The sequence below is a fragment of the Clavelina lepadiformis genome, chromosome 8, assembly GCF_947623445.1.
Source record: "Clavelina lepadiformis chromosome 8, kaClaLepa1.1, whole genome shotgun sequence".
Classification (NCBI taxonomy): Eukaryota; Metazoa; Chordata; class Ascidiacea; order Aplousobranchia; family Clavelinidae; genus Clavelina; species Clavelina lepadiformis.
In genome coordinates, this window is record NC_135247.1 from 5,725,811 (window position 1) to 5,744,010 (window position 18,200).

Consider the following 18,200-nt stretch of genomic DNA (forward strand, 5'->3'; position numbering starts at 1 on the left):
TTATCATGATATATGTACATGTTATTATTGTTCATTTATCCAGCCCAGAGCATTGTGTTATTTGTTGATTTGGTTTTATTTAGGAACCCTTGAAAGGTTTCATTGTCATATCTTTAAAAAAACGCAATATAATGTTACTTCTAATTAAATTAATGACAGGTTCGAATATGTACCTGAAAGGTTTTTTTAAACTCTAATTTTAAATTGTTTATGTGCAAGTAAAAAAGAAAGCCTTTTGCTTGAAAATATTTTCCGGATAAAAATTGTAGATTATTAAATTATATATAACTTATAAATATGCATTGATTTCTCGTAAAACAATAATTTTCAAAACATATGTTTTTGTCTGCATTTTCTTTTAATTTCAATATTAACAGTCTATAAAGAGAACAGCATCCAACTCCAAGAATCTTTCCTCCTCCGATGGGATGTCATCTGGAGAAAGGAAGCGGAAGACCAATCCTCATCAACCACCGACTCCTCTTACCAAGAAATTGGCAGATATAATGCCCCAAATATTACCAGGCTAGTCCAAGTAGTCTAGAATTTGATTTTCAGGCACATCACAAAATTTTCTGTGTCTGTGATGTACATCCATATATGCCAGTTACTAAGCCAGTGCTATTTAGTTGTTTAAATAGAATTAAGCTTTTGGTATATTTTACTCTTCTGCTAACCAAATTACAACAACTTTTGATAAATATAGAATTAGATTTTAATAGTGTTTACTGGTAATTAGATTTTGTTTTCTGCGTAGGATGTTACAGTGAGGCAATGTTTGAGATAGTTGACAGTTGATATATTTCATTTTGTAGGAAGTCGCCCACTCTCTCAAAACATACCCCCAGACGTGGCCAACATATCAGTGTCTAATACAGTTGCTTCTTCAATTTCTGCTCCTGCTGTTTCCTCCATGGAAATCGCAGATCAACGAGAGAAAAAGAGTCTGTCTTCTCGTCCTTCTCTCAGCAGCATTGACAATGAGAGTGAAGGTTTGTGTTGTTACATACGGTATTATGTTATTTAATGCTTTGAGTTAAATTTTGATCCTTATCTATTTATATTACAAATCTACTTTCCATGGTTGCTTTTCGGAAAAAAAACACTGTTATCAATATGATCAATCAATCCAGTATTATACCACGAATTTGATCAATTTTAGTTAATTTGTATTTAATTACTTATTCATTTCCAGAGAATATCGCTGTCACTAAGGTTTCTGCAAAGATTCAACAACTTCTTTTGACACTCAAGGTATGGTACTTTATATTTGGCACATTGGTACATTCTAATTATTTATAAACTAGCAAAGTGCCATACCACGCTTATATTAGCTATAATAGCAACAGAAACCAAAAAAACAAAATCAAAATATCCAGGACAGTTTATGCTTTGGCACTGTAGATCTACTTTACATTAGTTCACACAATTCACTTCTTTAACCATGCGGTGTTTCAAGGTCTATAAGTATTTGATTTTGGAGAGGTTAATGAAAGCCTTATCGCAGAATGTAATTAGAAACATAGGACGTGGATATGAATGCAAGGATAAACGTCAAGTAGACAGAAGACATACTGGTGTGAAACTCTGCTTCCCCCAGATAACAACCATGATAGCAATCTTGTTAACATACCGTCATGAAACCAGTTTCATGAACTTGATTTTCTTTAAGTTCAAGACATCTGCCAAAATTCTGCATTGCAAATATTAATAATGTATGAACTTTCTTCTTGGTAAAAATTGATCTTACCCCTCTACCATTGTCCAGTGGTTAGACCACAACTGCCTATCCTGAAATCGCATATGATTAGCATATTGGCTACCGGTAATGTTTGATAAGTTTACAAGTCAACGTTTGACATATATATACAACTAAAGGTTAATGTCAAGGTAGTTTTAAAGCAATAAACCAAGAATTTACCACCCACTAATAGCATGTTGTGTTGATGTTCATCATGTATAGATGCAGAGTAGAAAATCACCAAAAATTAGTGGTTTTGTGGCATTTAAATAGAAAAGTTAGATTTTAGTTTGGGCAATTTTTGCAATGAAACTGTTGCGATTTTTAATGATTGTATAATTATGTTATGCATTGTTGCACTTGTAAGAATGAAATTAGATATCATATATATCTCACCACTTATCACTTTCCTGTGCTCAAACAAAGATGCAGTAATCTTTGGCTTTGCACAAACTGATTTTTTGGAATATAGTGTCAATGGCTGGAAAATGTAATTGTCACTTGACGTCGTAGACATAAAAATCATGTATTTCATAACAATAGGCTGACAACCAAAGTTCAGTTAATGAAGACCCAACTTATCAACCCTCACATCAGGTTTACTCTTTGACAATGCTTTAAATTGCACTTTCTACAACCCTTTGCTTGATTTTTTGTTAAGCTCGTTGAACTTCCCAGTTATATTTACATTTCTTTACTTTTCTCTGGGTTTGTTCAAGTAGGAGTTCAAGTTGTTTACAAGGAAATGTGTTTTAACAAAACAAGAACAAATCCTGTGTGAAATACAATCTTAATATTAATTTGCCTACTTTGTTTGAATGCAGTAGTCATTTTGTTTTTATAGTGCTAATCAATCAGACAACCTTTTGATTTTTTTCATCTATGAATTATAATCAAGCTTTTCTGCTCTTTACCTATATCATTCATAATTCATGTCTAATGTAGCACGCTAACATTATTTCTTTGAGAACACTTTCCTTCATTTTTGGATGACTTGTGTTGTTAGCAGAAAATTTGCAATTGCATGTTCGTACCTAAATTTACCTGTAGATATGTGTCAATACAAATATCTGTTGCAAATTCAGCTGATTTTATTTGCTATAAGTCACTTGATCTTAAATTCTTTGTTTTAGCTTTAAAATTAAAACCTACAAGACTTGTTTATAAGTTTTACTTTAAGTGCTTGATCATTAATCTATTTTTATTGACACTTTGTTATGCAGAGACCAAAGAAGAAGCCATTAGTGGAATACTTTCAGGACGAACAGGCATGTTATGTGTTAGAGATAAGTATAAGTACCACTACTACTTTGGAGTGATAACAGTATAGGGCAGGGATGTCCAACCTTTTATTATAGTGGGCCGCATTGTCACTTGAAATAATTGAATGGGCCGCAAAACCTATTAAATTTCAAGAAAAATGGGTACATAAAGTACATACTTTTGGAGTGAAAATGACTAGCGGGCCGCACAAAAATCTCAGGTGGGCCGCACTGTGTCCCGCGGGCCGCAGGTTGGACATCCCTGGTATAGGGCATGTTCACTTTTTTAAGAACTGCTGTTATGCTGATGTAATGGTTTTTTCTTACCCTGCACTTTGCTCTGCATTGATTGTTCTTTATGGAAAATACCATGATAATAAAATACTTGACATTGGCACACGTCATTGCTGTAACTACCAGTAAACCACAACATTTAATTTTTGCTCTGCATTGGTATTCATAGGAGGAACTACTTGAGAACACTCCAGTGGATGAAAATGCTCCCAAGCCAGAAGGAACAGTGACAGCGCCAAGGGAAGGTGGGCCTCTCCCTCAACAAACAAATACTCCCCACTCGATTGAAGCTGCCATTCACAGGTATCAAGACAGTTTACTCACAATTGTGTAGAATTACTAGTAAAACGGGCATCTTTTCATTCACCATGGTTGACACTGTTACCTTTATGTCCCCATCCCATTAGTAGTTTTGTCATAATATTTTAAGTGACTTTTTTAATTGCAGATGTGGAACTGCTAACCCCAAAGCCCCATGTATAACATCAGTGGACAGAAATGGGAAGACTGCCTACACTCTTACGTATGGTAGGTACTGTAGTTGTAATAGAAAGTGGCACGCTAACTCATAGAAAACTGAGCAATAGTTATAAAGTCGTTTATCTCATAATATATTAATTTATGTTATAACCGTTAGGAAAGCTTTTGTCTCGTATGAGGAAAATTGCTTACACCCTTACTGGAAAAAGGTACCAGCTAAAGCCTGGTCAGCGTATTGCGCTTGTTTTTCCAAATTCCGAACCTGTGCCTTTTACCTGCGCCTTTTATGGATGCCTGTTGGCTGGTCTGATCCCAGTTGTGGTAGAAGTTCCCATGTCGTCAGATGTATGTAAATACATATAACAGTTTTAAAACATAGTTTTTCAATAATAGTTTCATCTACATGTCGCTATTTCTGATCACGTATAAAATTTCTTTCACAAACAAAATTTAAGTTTACTATTTTTAATGTAGCGGGACATCTTAAGCTAGTGAGTTCAGTAAAGTTGACTTAACATGCTTCCGGTGTCTGTGTCTTTGCAATCTTTTTTACCTTTTCACATATACTTCGTTGATTAAGAAATGTTCTGTTTGTCGGTCATGTTTTTAATTATTGAAAAGGACCCTGGCAGCCCTCAGCTTGGCTTCTTGTTGGGAAGTTGTGCAGTCAACGTCGCCCTGACTTGTGATCAATGCCTAAAAGGCTTGCCTAAGAATGAAAAAGGAGAGGTCAATCAGCTTAAAGGTCTGTTCTTTAAATTAGCTGCCGCCAGTTTTCAAGAATTTAATATCTCTCAGACTACCAAAACATCATTAAATTGAAGTAGTGTCATATTTTAGATTGTATTTTCAGGTTGGCCTAAGTTGCAGTGGATTTTGACGGACACACGAAATATGGCAAAACCATCTTCAAGCTGGGAGCCCGCTGGACACGACCCGGCTAACCAAATGGCCTTCATTGAATACAAAACCGGCAAGGAAGGGAGTGTAATGGGTGTTGCCCATTCTAGGACTACTATACATAGACATTGCAGGTTGGTCTGGCTGAAATGCCTTCCTTTTTAACGATACGACAAACTACACACTATTCGGCGACAGTTCAGTTTTTAAGGCTTCTAACCGAGGTCTTGTCCTACGTGTCAAATAATAAACACTTGAACCACCCGTGAATTTTATTCTGCTGAGAAAAGTGACTTATAAGTAATCTTGCCTCTGGGCAATAAACAAACATCGTAGTAGCAGCATTGAGTTCGAGCAAGGAAATCAAGTTCTCTGCTGTGTAATATCTTATTGAATTCATAGGCATCTTATTATAGGCCTTGAATTTTAAACGTTTTTCGCTTTGTTCTAAATCTAGTATTCAAAGAAGCAGGTTTGGTTAAGAATATGTGTGTGTCTATCAGGCTAACGTAAGGTTTTGATTCTTTTGCAGAGCTTTGGTTGGTGCACTTAGCTACAACGCTGGTGATATTATGGTTAATTTGCTGGATTTCAAGAAAGGGTTGGGACTTGTACATGGAATTTTAGCCGTAAGTAAAATGGGTATAAGTGCGTTCAATTTGCCTGTAAATACCACTTGTGCAATACATTCAAAACTTTTGCAGAGCATTTTCAGTGGCATGCATGTATACTGCATCCCATATGCTCTGATGAAACAGAATCCAGTGCAATGGCTGAATATAATCACGAAAAACAAAGGTTAGTGTGATTTCTGTGTTTGTTGTAAGTTTTCTTTTTCGGTTTGTTGTTTCTTAGACTTAAATTATTTACTCTTTAGCTTCAATTGCACTTGTGAAATCACGAGATCTGCATTGGACGCTTGCCATGCAAAGAGAAACAATGAATGTTAACCTCAAAACCTTAAGGATGCTTGTGGTGTCTGACGGTGCAAATCCATGTAAGATATAACTTGCTAAGATAATTTCAATGTTTTCTAGTTGTGATATGCTTGACAACACGTATGTTTTGTTATCGCTTTTGCAGGGTCAATTGGCTCATGTGATATGTTTCTTGGTGAATTTGAAAGGAGAGGTTTAAACCGAGATGCAATATGCCCGTGTGCTTGGTCACCAGAAGCTCTCACAGTGGCTATAAGAAGGTATGTGAGTAAAGTAAAGCTGTACAGCTAAACAGGTTTGTTCACAACGCAGCCAAGCAAGATACGAGATACAGCTGATGCAATATTTGCCTTTAACTTCTAATGATGCATGAAGAAGGGATTATTGCCACATTATCTCACTTCGCGTGACGTACTATAACCTGAACTTAAGCTTTGAACACATAGCGCTTCCAAAAAAGGAAAACAAGTCATCGTAAAAATAAATTTCAGAATTGCGTTAATCTTTGATCGCTTTGTTTGCTGCAGACCTGGTACTTTGGCCGCTCGTACAGCGTTATCACTTCATGACATGAGCTACAACGTCATACACGAGGAGACTCCGACAAGTCAAACACCATCGGTCGTACTTCAAGACTGTGGCAACATCCTGCCAGGATGTAAGTTGCTTTTTCTCTTGTCATCAGCGATTATACCGACGACCAGTGAACCACTTTCAATTGTTATTTAGCCTAAAGTAATTTGTACATTTCAGCCTTGATGCGTTGTTGAAAACGTCCTTCACATTGCTGTAATTTTGATCTATTAACAATTCACTATTTGCTTTACGGGTTGGCTTAAAGGCACACATAAAAACTGCATACAGTGCAAACTCATTAACTCAAAACAGGTCCTTGCAAAATGTCTATGCAATAATATTAGTTATACCAACATCAGATAACTCTAGATAATTCTGTTAAAGTAGGTCCCTTCAGCTTTGAGTTAACGAACTTTAATGTTAAAATGTTTTTGCTAACTGTGTTAAGGTTATCTGTACTTTAAGAAGTATATTGTAACACGTTACAATCATAATCGCTTTAAAGCAGATTTAAAATATGTTCGTAATGCGTTTTCGCTTTCAGTGCAAGTAATATTTTGCAAATTTGTGTTATTATAGGTACTGCAGCTATCGTGAAAGTGGACGGCGAACCATCTCTCTGTAGGACGGACGAGGTTGGAGAGATACTGCTCTGCACGAAGCCAAGTGATAGTCTCGACTCGGGCTCCTGGTATTATGGCTTGAAAGGGATCAGTGAGAAAGTGTTTCATGCTCATCCCATTGATGAGAGCAATCAACAGGTCGAGGTCGCCTCGTATATTAGAACAGGGTTGCTCGGTTATGTTGACCCGGTGAGTTCACAGCATATTCGATATATAGCATATTGTTGCGTGTTTAACGGGTGGTGTTTTTTTTTGAGTTCACTGCTAATCTCAATGTTATAATCTGAAGACTTGAGCGATAGTGTTTACTTAATTGTAACTATCTGATTTATTGTTTTTAATGTTGTTACCTTTAGACAAGTGTCTACTTTATGGTAATTATCTCTTCTGATGTTTTCTGGTTAAGCGGTAACTAAAATGTTAATTTCACTTGGTTTTCCTTAGAGTGGTAGAGTTCTTGTTACTGGCAAAACTGAAGGACTGTTGCACATATCAGGGAGATATCATAATGCAGATGACATCGTTGCCACCGTTCTTGCTATAGAACCAATCCGATTTGTATATCGTGGAAGGTGCAGACAATATCCTGACGACCTAATGCATACATATTTTCTTTTTTTAGACCAAACAAAAATTTGTGAACGAAATTGTAACATTTTCTTGCGCAGGATTGCTGTCTTTGGTATTCCGGTTTTACGCGATGAAAAACTGGTGGTAATAGTTGAGCAGAAACCAGACTGTGAAGAACAACTGTGTTTTAAATGGATGAGCAGTGTTATACAGGTAACACTTACTGCAGTTGTATTCTGGAACAATAGATGCTTTCCCCTCGGGGTGAAAAATGCACTCTCATGGAAAACGATGAAGTATATAGAAAATACTAAAATGACTTACATACATTTTACTTTACATACATACATACTTACTTACATTACTTCGTTGCGACTTGAAATATGTTATAACATATTTCATGTTTAGGCCGTTGAGGGTATTCATAACGTCGGTGTTTATTGTCTCTCTCTTCTTGGACCGAATGGCTTGCCTCGGACACCCCTTGGGGGAGTTCATTTATCTGAAAGTAGGACAAGATTCCTAGATGGCAATCTGGAACCTCGCAACATCCTCATGAGTCCTCATCAGTGTGTCCTGAACCTTCCAAAACCTCGCGAGAAACATAAAGATGTTGGTGAGTAGCTATAGCAAGAGCATCTTTTTAGCAGGAAAAAACAGCAGACATTTATTACACCATTCCTATATTTATATAAAGGGCCAAGACACATAGTGTTATCTAAGGAAGCAAACTGTCCCTAACAATTGACCTTACGTTATATAATTCTTGAGGTGCGGCGTCTATACTACAAGGTCAAGTTGTGACCGGTGTACGATTGGCGGAGGCGAAAGGTCGTCAGATGGCTCCACTGATGGACGAAGAAGAAGCTGCAGACAAGACGAGAAAGTTCCAGTATTTGTCGGAGATTTTAAAATGGCGAGCGCAAAGCACTCCTGACCACGCTCTCTTTTCTCAAATTGGAAGCAAGGTAATGGCAGCGTATTGGTTTGGTGTTTTAAAACAGCATAAAGGATAATTTAATGAATTAATTTTGTTTCGCTATCAGCGGTAAAAATATCGGGTATTTTTTTACAACATTTTATACTACAGATTATGATCAACAATCTTATTTTTACTGGGCATAGTGATTTGGTTTTGTTAAGTGATTTTACAGTAGTTTATACTGCATTTCTCTACACATTCTAACTCCATTTCTAGGTTTCTGTGTCCAATCAACTGACGTGCTTGCAGCTACATCGAAAAGCTGAAAAAATAGCCCAACTCCTGCTTTCACACACAGCGCAGCAGGGAAGCACTTCTCTTACCACAGGGGACCGCGTCGCTTTGCTATTCCAGCCCGGTGTGGAACTCATCACTGCTTTCTACGGTTGTCTTTACGCTGGCTGTGTCCCTGTCCCTGTACGTCCGCCCAACATTAAGTCACTTGCGGCCACACTGCCCACTGTGCGCATGGTGATCGAGGTGGGTGTTTGAACAAAGTGAACTTAGAGCTGATGGGTTATTTTATATGATCGCTTGTAATACATGGTCAGGCCTTTTTACGTAAAAGCTGATGTTTTCGCAATTTTTGAGATATGTTGTGTGACGACTTTTGTGAACATTATTTGTCTACATAAGAAAAGTTTTTAAAATAAAACCAGATTTCGATTGAATTCAAACATTTCATTTGCTTGGTATTTAGATTTCCAAAGCGGTCGCCATTCTTTCAACTGCTGCGATCATAAAAACTCTACGTTCAAAAGAGGCGGCCACCCTCACACAAAACACCTCGACTGCGAATTGGCCGCCCCTTTTAGATTTGGATGAAGCCCCGAGGAAGAAAGTGGGGATCAACTACCGACCTCCGACCCCCGAAATGTTAGCTTACATCGATTTCAGTGTCACCGCATCTGGCACGTTAGCTGGTATTAAGGTGGGTGTCGAATCTACTCCATTCCTGCATTATACGTTACGTTGAGGTCACCAGTTTGGGGTAAATTTACACTTTCCTATTTGACAAGCGTTGTTAAGCCGTCTCTCGTCAGTATCGGCAGCTCACCGCTATATTGAATACATGTAGATGTCACACTACTCGTCAAGCCAGTTATGCCGTTCGATGAAACTGCAGTGTGAGCTGTATCCTTCGCGAACTGTCGCCCTTTGTCTTGATCCTTATAGTGGCCTTGGTCTTGCCCTCTGGTGCCTTAGCAGGTTCCTTTTCATTTAAACCTATAAAATCAGTTCAACCTTGTTCAAGGCCATCTTAAACCCTTTTTCTTGTTTCAGTGTTTTCTCCGGACACCAATCTCTGCTCATCGCTCCAAGTGAGTTGGAATTGAATCCCCAGCTATGGTTGCACGCGGTCAGCCAGTACAAGATCCGAGACACTTTCTTATCTTATGGAGTCGTCGAACTCTGCACCAAGGACATCGCTTCTCACATTCCTACGCTCAAGGTAAACCACCCCATACATATTTAGGTTTCAGTATTTCTCGGGTTGTAGTGCGTACCGAGCATAATATCACGCAACTATAAGTGAATGGCCATAATTAATAATAATTGAATGATGATATTCGGGTCTCAGAGGTATTTGTAGAAAACGACGAGGGTGCCCAGTCTCGGAAATTCGATTTGGGTTTGCGATAAATATGTCGTTTGGTTTTTATAAACATCAATATTTTTCATGTTTTCAGAACCGTGGAGTGTCACTAAACCAGGTCAGAACATGCGTCATAGTGGCAGAAGAACGCCCACGGGTCCTCCTAACCTCCAACTTTACCAAACTTTTCCGAGATCTTGGTCTTTCATCACGCGCCGTATCGACCGCTTTTGGTTGCCGAGTAAACATAGCGGTTTGCTTGCAGGTTTGTTAATGATTTTGTGGATTTTTAAGCGTTGCATCTGATAACCTGTGTTTTAATAACAATTGTGTTACTGTCTTAGCATCAATCGGCATCTTTGTTGCATTATATATTTAACATAATTTAGTTGTTATTTTATGCTTGAAATAATGGGAGGCTTCATAATTTTTTCAACATTTTTTTGTCAATTTAACATAATAATTCTTTCCTGTGTTTAAAAGCCTGCCAAACTTGGCAAACTATCGGAACAGTTAATTGCAGATGAACCTAATATGGTATGTTCAATCATTTGACCTCGTCTCATTGGTCATGCTCGTCACGTGTGTCGCACGTCATGGTCTTGTTATGTTGTTAACTTGTGCTACATGTTGCCTGGTGATAGCTCTATGTTATAGTTACATGAAGCGCGGCGAGAGATCGCGCAGGTTGCATTTATCTCGGTCAAAGGTTACTCGATGATCTTATGTCGATCTTACCTATCTTGCGTAATGAATTATAAGCAATTATCTTGACTTTGTGAAAGCAAAGCTGTCTAAATCTTGCTTATTCGAGTAGCATTTCAAACAATTAACGTTCAGGCCTGCAGGGAGTTACAAGACCGGCATGTTACATCTTAACGTCATCGATAAGCGCCGTAACTTTCATGAGCACTGCTCGAAATCGTGTTCATACATTATTTAGATATTCAACACAATTAGATTTCACTGTACTTGTAAGTAGAGCTTCGTGGATCTCACTAAAAGCCTGAAAGGTTGAAGAGGCTGAAACGAAGAAAATAGACCTATAGTTGGAAAACGCTGTTTACAATTTCAGTCTTTTCAGCCCTTTTAGGCTTTGAGTGTGTCCTAGCTTCGTAGTATCATTTCAGTTTTCTATTCATTCTCCATCCTGTCACTAAATAAGTTGTATTTTTCTACTTTGCCTTTCATCGTCTTTGCTGATTCTCTTCGCGTACAGTGTGCAGTTGTTATTTTCAAGCTGAAAGAAGTTTGCTAAACAACTTGAAACTTTTGTGAAAAACTAACTTCTCTCTTTGCACCTTGTTAAACTCGTCAACTCGTTACTAAACTATTGGTCAGCTTTTCAGATAATGGGATCACATATATTAGATACCAATTGCGCACCCCGGTTATTCCAACTATTTTTCATTGTATGTTAATCATGGCTTAATTTACAATGTTAGTAAGTACGTTTTAAAGCAGTGAAATGCATTGCTTGCTAATGGAAAATTTTTTCAGCTGTTTATATCATATTCCTAACCTTTACCCATGTCTTTAGGGTGCCTCTTGCCCTGATCCAACGACTGTTTACGTCGATATGAGATCCCTCAGAAATGATAGGGTTGCTTTGGTCGAAAAAGGATCACCGCAAAGCTTATGCCTCATGGAGACCGGGAAGGCAAATGAATATTTCCATGCGTTACCTTCCTAAGATATTTCCGACTGGGCACCGGTCGTTGTCATTGTGTTATTTTATGCACTTTTAGATTCTGCCTGGCACCAAGGTAGTTATCGCCGACCCGGACACCCTCGGTCAGTGTTCAGATTCAAGACTCGGCGAGGTCTGGGTCAGCAGTTCACACACCGCTCATGGATATTACGCAGTTTATGGCGGAGGCGCTAATGCAAATTACGAGGAGCATTTTAAGGTAATTTGTGTAATTATTAGTCAAAAACGGATCTCTTTTGCTTTATTTGGATTTGAATGGCGATCCCAATATCACTTACCATGTTTTTGTCAGGGTCAACTGAGAACTGGCGACACTCGAACTATCTACGCAAGGACGGGGTTTCTTGGCTTTCTGCGGAGAACTGACTTGACCTCTGCCACCGGTGGTACGAATTTCTTAATTTTGTTGCAAACGTCCTTGTAAACAACCAAATACAGCTGCTAACCAGTTACCACTGCAGTTAACAACTTTGTTTATTTCTTTTAACTTGCAATGTATGGCCAATGTTTTAATCGGTTTCAATGAGAAAAAATTAGTTGTAGTTGATTATCTTATTTTATATTTCAAGTATTATTGTTTTTGCCAAATACAGAGAGACATGACGCTCTCTACATTGTTGGTTCACTTGAGGAGACTCTTGAGTTGAGGGGGATGCGTTATCATCCGATCGACATCGAAAACTCAGTTGTAAGATGCAGCAGCAAAATAGCAGAATGGTAAGTCAACCAAGTCAGACGATTGCTTGACACTGTTGCACATGTTTCCCATCCTTTTTTCTTTCGTAGTGCTGTTTTCCATTCCACCAACTTGCTGGTTGTAGTCATAGAACTCGACGGAAACGAGAGATCTGCCCTTGACTTGGTACCATTGGTAAGTTACTTTATTAATCTGAAGTTACTGTGCGCTAGCATTGGCCTACGCAAACGTTCGTTTGTTCAAACGCATTTGATGATAGATCCATACTTTTTACATGCAAAGAACCAATGAAAGGGAAGTTAAGTTAACTCCTATAGCCTTCCTTTTTTTACGCCAATGCACGCTAGTGTTGTTATGTCATCGAAGATTAGAATGGAATCCGAATGTAACTTTTTAATTATTTAGGGTAATGTAAAACGTTTTAACTACCCGAGGTGAATTATTTTTTAAGATTATTAACACTACAAAATGGAAGTCATGTAACTTTATGCATATGTTTTGTTGCATACAGGTGACAAACATTATATTGGAGGAGCACTATTTAATAGCCGGTGTGGTGGCAATAACAGATCCAGGTTCGATTCCAGCAAACTCACGCGGCGAAAAACAGCGTATGCATCTCAGGGATGCGTTTTTACAAGACAAGCTCGATCCAATATACGTTGCGTACAACATGTGAACTTTTCTGGCTTTAAATGTTAAATTATTTCCGCCTGTTTTATTGTGTTTCTAATACGTACTGCACCGAAGAGTTCTTTTGGTGAATTTAAAGGAAAACCATCGAGGTCTTTGTCAGTTACAAGTTTACAACTATCACAGCTTTCGTATCTGTTGTCAACCCCTAACGCATCACGCGGCTTATTTCAAGCAAATAAGACTCTATGCAAATTTTAACGAAAGGATTTATCGACGCTTAGTAGATTAGGATAGGACTGAAGACATCTCGTTTTGATTATGGTACCTCCTTTGCCTAAACTACCACCTCTTCATTGTTAACTAGTGTTATTACAAACCGGTATATGAACGTACAAGAGGTACCATCGTTTTATTGTTATTTTACTGTCATTTCTTGTTTTTCTTTCTTGCGTTTTCCGCTTTTGTGTTAAAGTTGCGCACGCCCATTTAGTGATGCGTACCCGTGTATTGTCTATTAATTTATTCGTTTTTTGCTTAGAATTATTTACCAAATGTTAATTGAGGTTTTATTGCGTATGATATTGGTTGAATATGATGAGCCTGGTTGGTTGATTGGTAAACATAGTTCGTTGAGCTGCTTCTTGTATGTGTTAATCATTTTTGCTTGGTGGGAATAAGGCTGTCTCATTATGAAAGTTTTAGCAATACACAATTATTTTTGCCTATTATTTTTTTATTGCAGTCTGCCAGTAAATGCACTGTTGTTTCCCATGCAGTCTACTTCGCTTTTATAATTTGTGTTGTTGTTGCTATAATTCATTCAAAACGCACACCGAAATAAACACAGCCAGTTTTGTGTTAATTGTAACTTCAAGCAATGCAAAACTTGTCCATGAAACCCATCCACTTCAAGGAACATCAACTTACTCTTGCCAAGAGTTGAGATATTTCTCTTATCTTAAAATTATTGTCACCGGCCATGTCAGTGCTACTTTATGTCAAAGAGTCTTCATTCCTCAAGTATTCCCCAACATCTGCCTGATGAAAGGAAATTATCGACATTGGATCTGTTTTACGACATTCGGAAGTTGATTTTGCAGCAACTCCAAATCCCTGCATCACAAAGAGATTTATGTAACAAGGTTAGCAAAGCAAAACTTCAAAAGTTCTAAAGGTGATGTGGATGCTACCAACAGATATAAACCATTAATTGGAATAGGTATCACTTGCAACTTACCAGTGGAACATCAGCCATTGAATATACAACAACACCCTGATATTTTGGTGTGTTGTCGGTTATCCTTCCCAAGCCAGATTTCATCACATGATTGCCATAAAGAAATGATTGCTCTGCACTTGGCTTGACCCAAATTTTAAACTGAAAACAAAAAATTCCAATAAGGATAAAAATACACTAGTGTGACTTAGAACAATGTAGATCTGCTATACCTTTGCATATGGTGCCAAGTAGTCCAATGCTGTTATGTGCAATCTAAACTTTCGAGTCTTTGTGAACTTGCCGAAACAAACACCAAAACTAATAAGGTTTTCTCGACACACATTTGCTGCTCTCCTCATAATATCTTCAGCAACATAATACACACGTTCTTTGTGAAGTCGAAAACAATATGTGCCATCAGGTCTGTCGATTAAGAGTTTGATGTTTTCTCCGATACTAGAACCATAAAAAGAAGAAATATATAAATGTCAATAAACACTTTCTCTGCCAATATTGTGGGAGTTATACCTATATAACATGTAAGAAGTTAAGGTAAGATAATTATTGTCCATAGTGGAAAGTGTCGCAGCGGCACGCAGTAGTTTCATCAGTATGTACGCCGACTCATAATAAACAAATGGAGAATTGAAGTATCAGCGCACGCCAAAATTGCGCCCATGTTTATATGGGTTAGTTATTAGAGATAATTTAAGTGTTTTTATCTGCAACTACAAATTTTTGTGGGCTGGGAAAAGTGTGGCACCTGCACACATGAGATGCATCAACGTTTACGTCAGACTGGAAAGTACAGCAGTTTTTGGCACAAAATCGTGCATGCTAAGATGCCAATTTTTGCTTGATTAGGTGATGGTCCTGAATGGAAAGTACGACAGTTTTTGACAAGAAATCGTGCACACACAAATTTTGATGTGCAATGAAGCCTCAATTCTTTGTTTATTAATTATAAATTGGTATTCAAACAACCAACTTTTCTTTGTTAATTATAAACCGGTGTGAAGATCAAAATTTCAGTGTGCACGTTGATGAATCTCGTTCATGCAGCTGCACACCAAGACTGGTAAATATGCCGTTTTTGAATGAGAAATCCTCCAAGCAAGAAGATCAGACATTGCCCGTACGCACAATTAAATTTCATCCCCCCCTCCCAGACCAAGTAAACTTTCCAATCCGGGCTGCACACATTCCATGAGTTTGCAGAGGTCACTGCTTATCTTATACTATTCGGACTTAGGTTACCTGCCGAATTAATGATCTGACTCCGTGGTTGCGTGCGGTTAGAAATCTCTAACCTTAACGTGTTACTACTGCTACTAGCCGAAAGCTATTACGATTAACAGATACAGTTTATCAGAAACAATCCTTTATTGTAGGAACTGTACAGGTTCCGATTATTATGACACAAGCACAAACTTAGCATTCACCAATTAAAACAAGTCTAACAAATTACATTTTAACACGACTGACGTAATACGTTCGTACGATTCGATATCTCTGTCTGCGCGGTTACTCGCATTTTAGCACGAGTTTATAAAGCGGGGCGATGTGAGCGGAAGTATTCAACAAAATATACACAAATAGGTCAGAATCGCAAACGATAAACTAAACGTTAGCAATGGGAATTATACACAGTTTAAACTCGGATGCTATGAAATCACCTGGTAACGTACTAAACGGCGCTTTCACAGAAAGTTATTTAGTGCAAGTTTCCAAATATTAAGCGACAATTGCAGTTTCATCAACAAACAACATTTCAATAACCAACTGGCGAATACTTTCCCACGAATGATATATTGGTATTGGTTATGGCTCCCAAGCCACTACAAGTTTGCAAAATTTCGTTCACACCAATTTATAATAAATAAACAAGGAAAAATTGGTTGTTTGAACACCAATTTATAATAGAAAAAAAAGAGTGATTATTTCACCGTAAGTGGGTCAGGTTAGGAGAATGGGTACAACCAAAAAGTCAATTTAACTTATTTAGGGTTTAATTGTCAAAGTTAAATTTAGAGTAGAAGGAAGATCTAGGTTAGGTTACCATGTTATAAGTTATAACATTATAGTTCACAAGAAACCATGAAAAATAGTTTTGTACATAAGATTTTTTCCAGTGAAATAGAGACAGACTAAAAAAAACACAGAAGTTACTTTTCCGTGCACACTATCACGCCAAAACAGGCAAGATTTCTCGTCGAAAACTGTCTTACTGTCATCGCCTATTACAGCATTACCGGTACTGGTAAAGAGTACACTTTCCAATCAAGAGAATTCACCTACGAAGAAAACTTACTATTTTGCGAGTTTCTCAAATAATATCTTAGTTTCTTCTTCAGTTAAAGGTCGCATGCTTGGTAACTAGTTGAAACAAAGAATTTGATTCTTCACAAGTTTCAAACATTCACAGTACCGTACTTCTTTAACAAACTAGGCCTAGTCTACACTTCGTTCATGAAAAGTAACAAAGGTAGAATTGATAATTTTGTTGCAGCGTGATAACATGTGAAGTAAAATGAATGAGACAAGGGAATATGAGTAGGACATAAAAATAAATTGGTTAAATCTGTTTTGCATTGTTTTGAACTATTAAAATTTAAAGTTTTTTTGAACAGTTTTATAAATTTGTATCATTTTACTTTTATACTTAGTTTTAATTTCATTGTATTATCAGTAAGCAATAACAATTATTATATTTTTTTTGTAGGTGATCTATTGCTTTACAGGTTATGATGTTGCATTACATAGACATCTTATATCCTAACAATTGAAATTCAATATTATATGCAGGGTTGCCATACCGTCATTAATTCTAATATTTGTCCTTATTTTAAAGGTCCGTGTCTTAGAAAATATGTTGGTCCTTTTTTTCTAAGAAATGTCCTTATTTTCACTTGCGTTCTTATTTTTGTCCTTAATTGTAGGGCAGAGGTTCGTATTTTGGGCATTTCGACACCTTTAGTATACCATTTTGTACCAAAAAGATACCAAAATTAAGAACATGCAGATACTGTCTTGTTTTTTTGTTATTTCTAGGAACATTAGTTGCTTTCTCCTGTTGTGCACTGTTTAAGGTGGCATTCGTCTTTCGTTTCCTAGTCGTCCTTATTTTTGAGTTGAGACCGATGGCAACCCTGATTATGTGTATAGACCACTTTTTTGTAAACTTTTAATTAATTTACCTTACCTTGTAGAAATGTAGACGATAGCTCGAAAGGAAGTGGGTAAATATTGCGTAAATATTTACCATGTTGCGATTATAAACCTACTGAAAAATCTTAAAGCAATCAAAAATTACGATTAAAAACTTTGAAATATTGAATATAAGTGAAAAGATGTAAAAATGATTTTGTATTGTATTGTATTGTTTATTTATCGCCATTAACTGTGCGGAGCAAAAGTTGCGATGATAACCGTTGTAGTTATAGCACAATAACAACACATGCTCACGAACAGTTAACGAGCAGGAAAAAGTGGCAAAGCCCAAGGGCTTAAAACATGGAAGATAGCAATAATGCAAATGTGCTATAAGATGGTAGGTTAGCATGGCCACCAAACCCACAAAAAATGAAATAATTCTAAAATTAACAAAGCTTGAAACTCCTGTGCTTACATAAAATGGAGGAAAACTGTTTCCGAAGAAACCGACCTTTACCTGCAGATGTCGTTAGTTTTTCATCAAATCATAATAAACCATATTTTTCTTCATTGTTGGGCCGTATTGTAAAAAATAGCTTGCTGGCTTGACAAGACGGTATGTCTCAGAGGCTGCACGTCTGCTGAATTGACTCAGGCTTGAAGAAATTTTAGAAATTTCGTGATATGACCGCATGGCACATTTGTTTATGATTTGATTTGCGTGTTGCGAATTAGGTGGGCTTGAAGGTAGGCCATTCGCCAGCAGACTAGCACTCATCTGCAGGTTCTTTATTGTGCGTCTCAGACAAAACATAAGCGCT

General features: G+C 37.4%; 2 protein-coding genes across 2 annotated transcripts in view; one reads left to right on the forward strand and one right to left on the reverse strand.

The window, feature by feature from the left end:
• Window positions 1-14,064, forward strand: part of LOC143469896 (disco-interacting protein 2 homolog C-like) — a 29,309-nt gene extending 15,245 nt beyond the window's left edge. The window contains exons 6-37 of the mRNA XM_076967780.1: window positions 378-525; window positions 816-992; window positions 1,196-1,254; window positions 2,965-3,009; window positions 3,467-3,600; window positions 3,746-3,825; window positions 3,935-4,122; window positions 4,399-4,522; window positions 4,631-4,811; window positions 5,210-5,306; window positions 5,382-5,475; window positions 5,555-5,674; window positions 5,761-5,875; window positions 6,143-6,273; window positions 6,771-7,003; window positions 7,259-7,386; window positions 7,483-7,597; window positions 7,793-8,000; window positions 8,156-8,352; window positions 8,583-8,846; window positions 9,067-9,297; window positions 9,445-9,575; window positions 9,651-9,819; window positions 10,058-10,228; window positions 11,504-11,623; window positions 11,712-11,873; window positions 11,967-12,060; window positions 12,268-12,391; window positions 12,461-12,545; window positions 12,883-13,037; window positions 13,124-13,131; window positions 13,994-14,064. Coding sequence (XP_076823895.1) covers window positions 378-525; window positions 816-992; window positions 1,196-1,254; window positions 2,965-3,009; window positions 3,467-3,600; window positions 3,746-3,825; window positions 3,935-4,122; window positions 4,399-4,522; window positions 4,631-4,811; window positions 5,210-5,306; window positions 5,382-5,475; window positions 5,555-5,674; window positions 5,761-5,875; window positions 6,143-6,273; window positions 6,771-7,003; window positions 7,259-7,386; window positions 7,483-7,597; window positions 7,793-8,000; window positions 8,156-8,352; window positions 8,583-8,846; window positions 9,067-9,297; window positions 9,445-9,575; window positions 9,651-9,819; window positions 10,058-10,228; window positions 11,504-11,623; window positions 11,712-11,873; window positions 11,967-12,060; window positions 12,268-12,391; window positions 12,461-12,545; window positions 12,883-13,037; window positions 13,124-13,131; window positions 13,994-14,049 — 4,344 coding nt within the window. The 3' untranslated portion in view covers window positions 14,050-14,064. The remainder of the gene's footprint in view (window positions 1-377; window positions 526-815; window positions 993-1,195; window positions 1,255-2,964; window positions 3,010-3,466; window positions 3,601-3,745; window positions 3,826-3,934; window positions 4,123-4,398; window positions 4,523-4,630; window positions 4,812-5,209; window positions 5,307-5,381; window positions 5,476-5,554; window positions 5,675-5,760; window positions 5,876-6,142; window positions 6,274-6,770; window positions 7,004-7,258; window positions 7,387-7,482; window positions 7,598-7,792; window positions 8,001-8,155; window positions 8,353-8,582; window positions 8,847-9,066; window positions 9,298-9,444; window positions 9,576-9,650; window positions 9,820-10,057; window positions 10,229-11,503; window positions 11,624-11,711; window positions 11,874-11,966; window positions 12,061-12,267; window positions 12,392-12,460; window positions 12,546-12,882; window positions 13,038-13,123; window positions 13,132-13,993) is intronic.
• On the reverse strand, window positions 13,726-16,717 carry LOC143469895 (60S ribosome subunit biogenesis protein NIP7 homolog). Its single transcript, XM_076967778.1, has 4 exons — window positions 16,538-16,717; window positions 14,457-14,682; window positions 14,245-14,385; window positions 13,726-14,120 (listed from the first exon to the last, which is right to left on the reverse strand). Exons 1-4 carry the CDS (start codon window positions 16,591-16,593, stop codon window positions 14,001-14,003), a joined length of 543 nt encoding a protein of 180 aa, XP_076823893.1. The 5' UTR covers window positions 16,594-16,717; the 3' UTR covers window positions 13,726-14,000.
• Window positions 16,718-18,200: the final 1,483 nt, after the last annotated feature.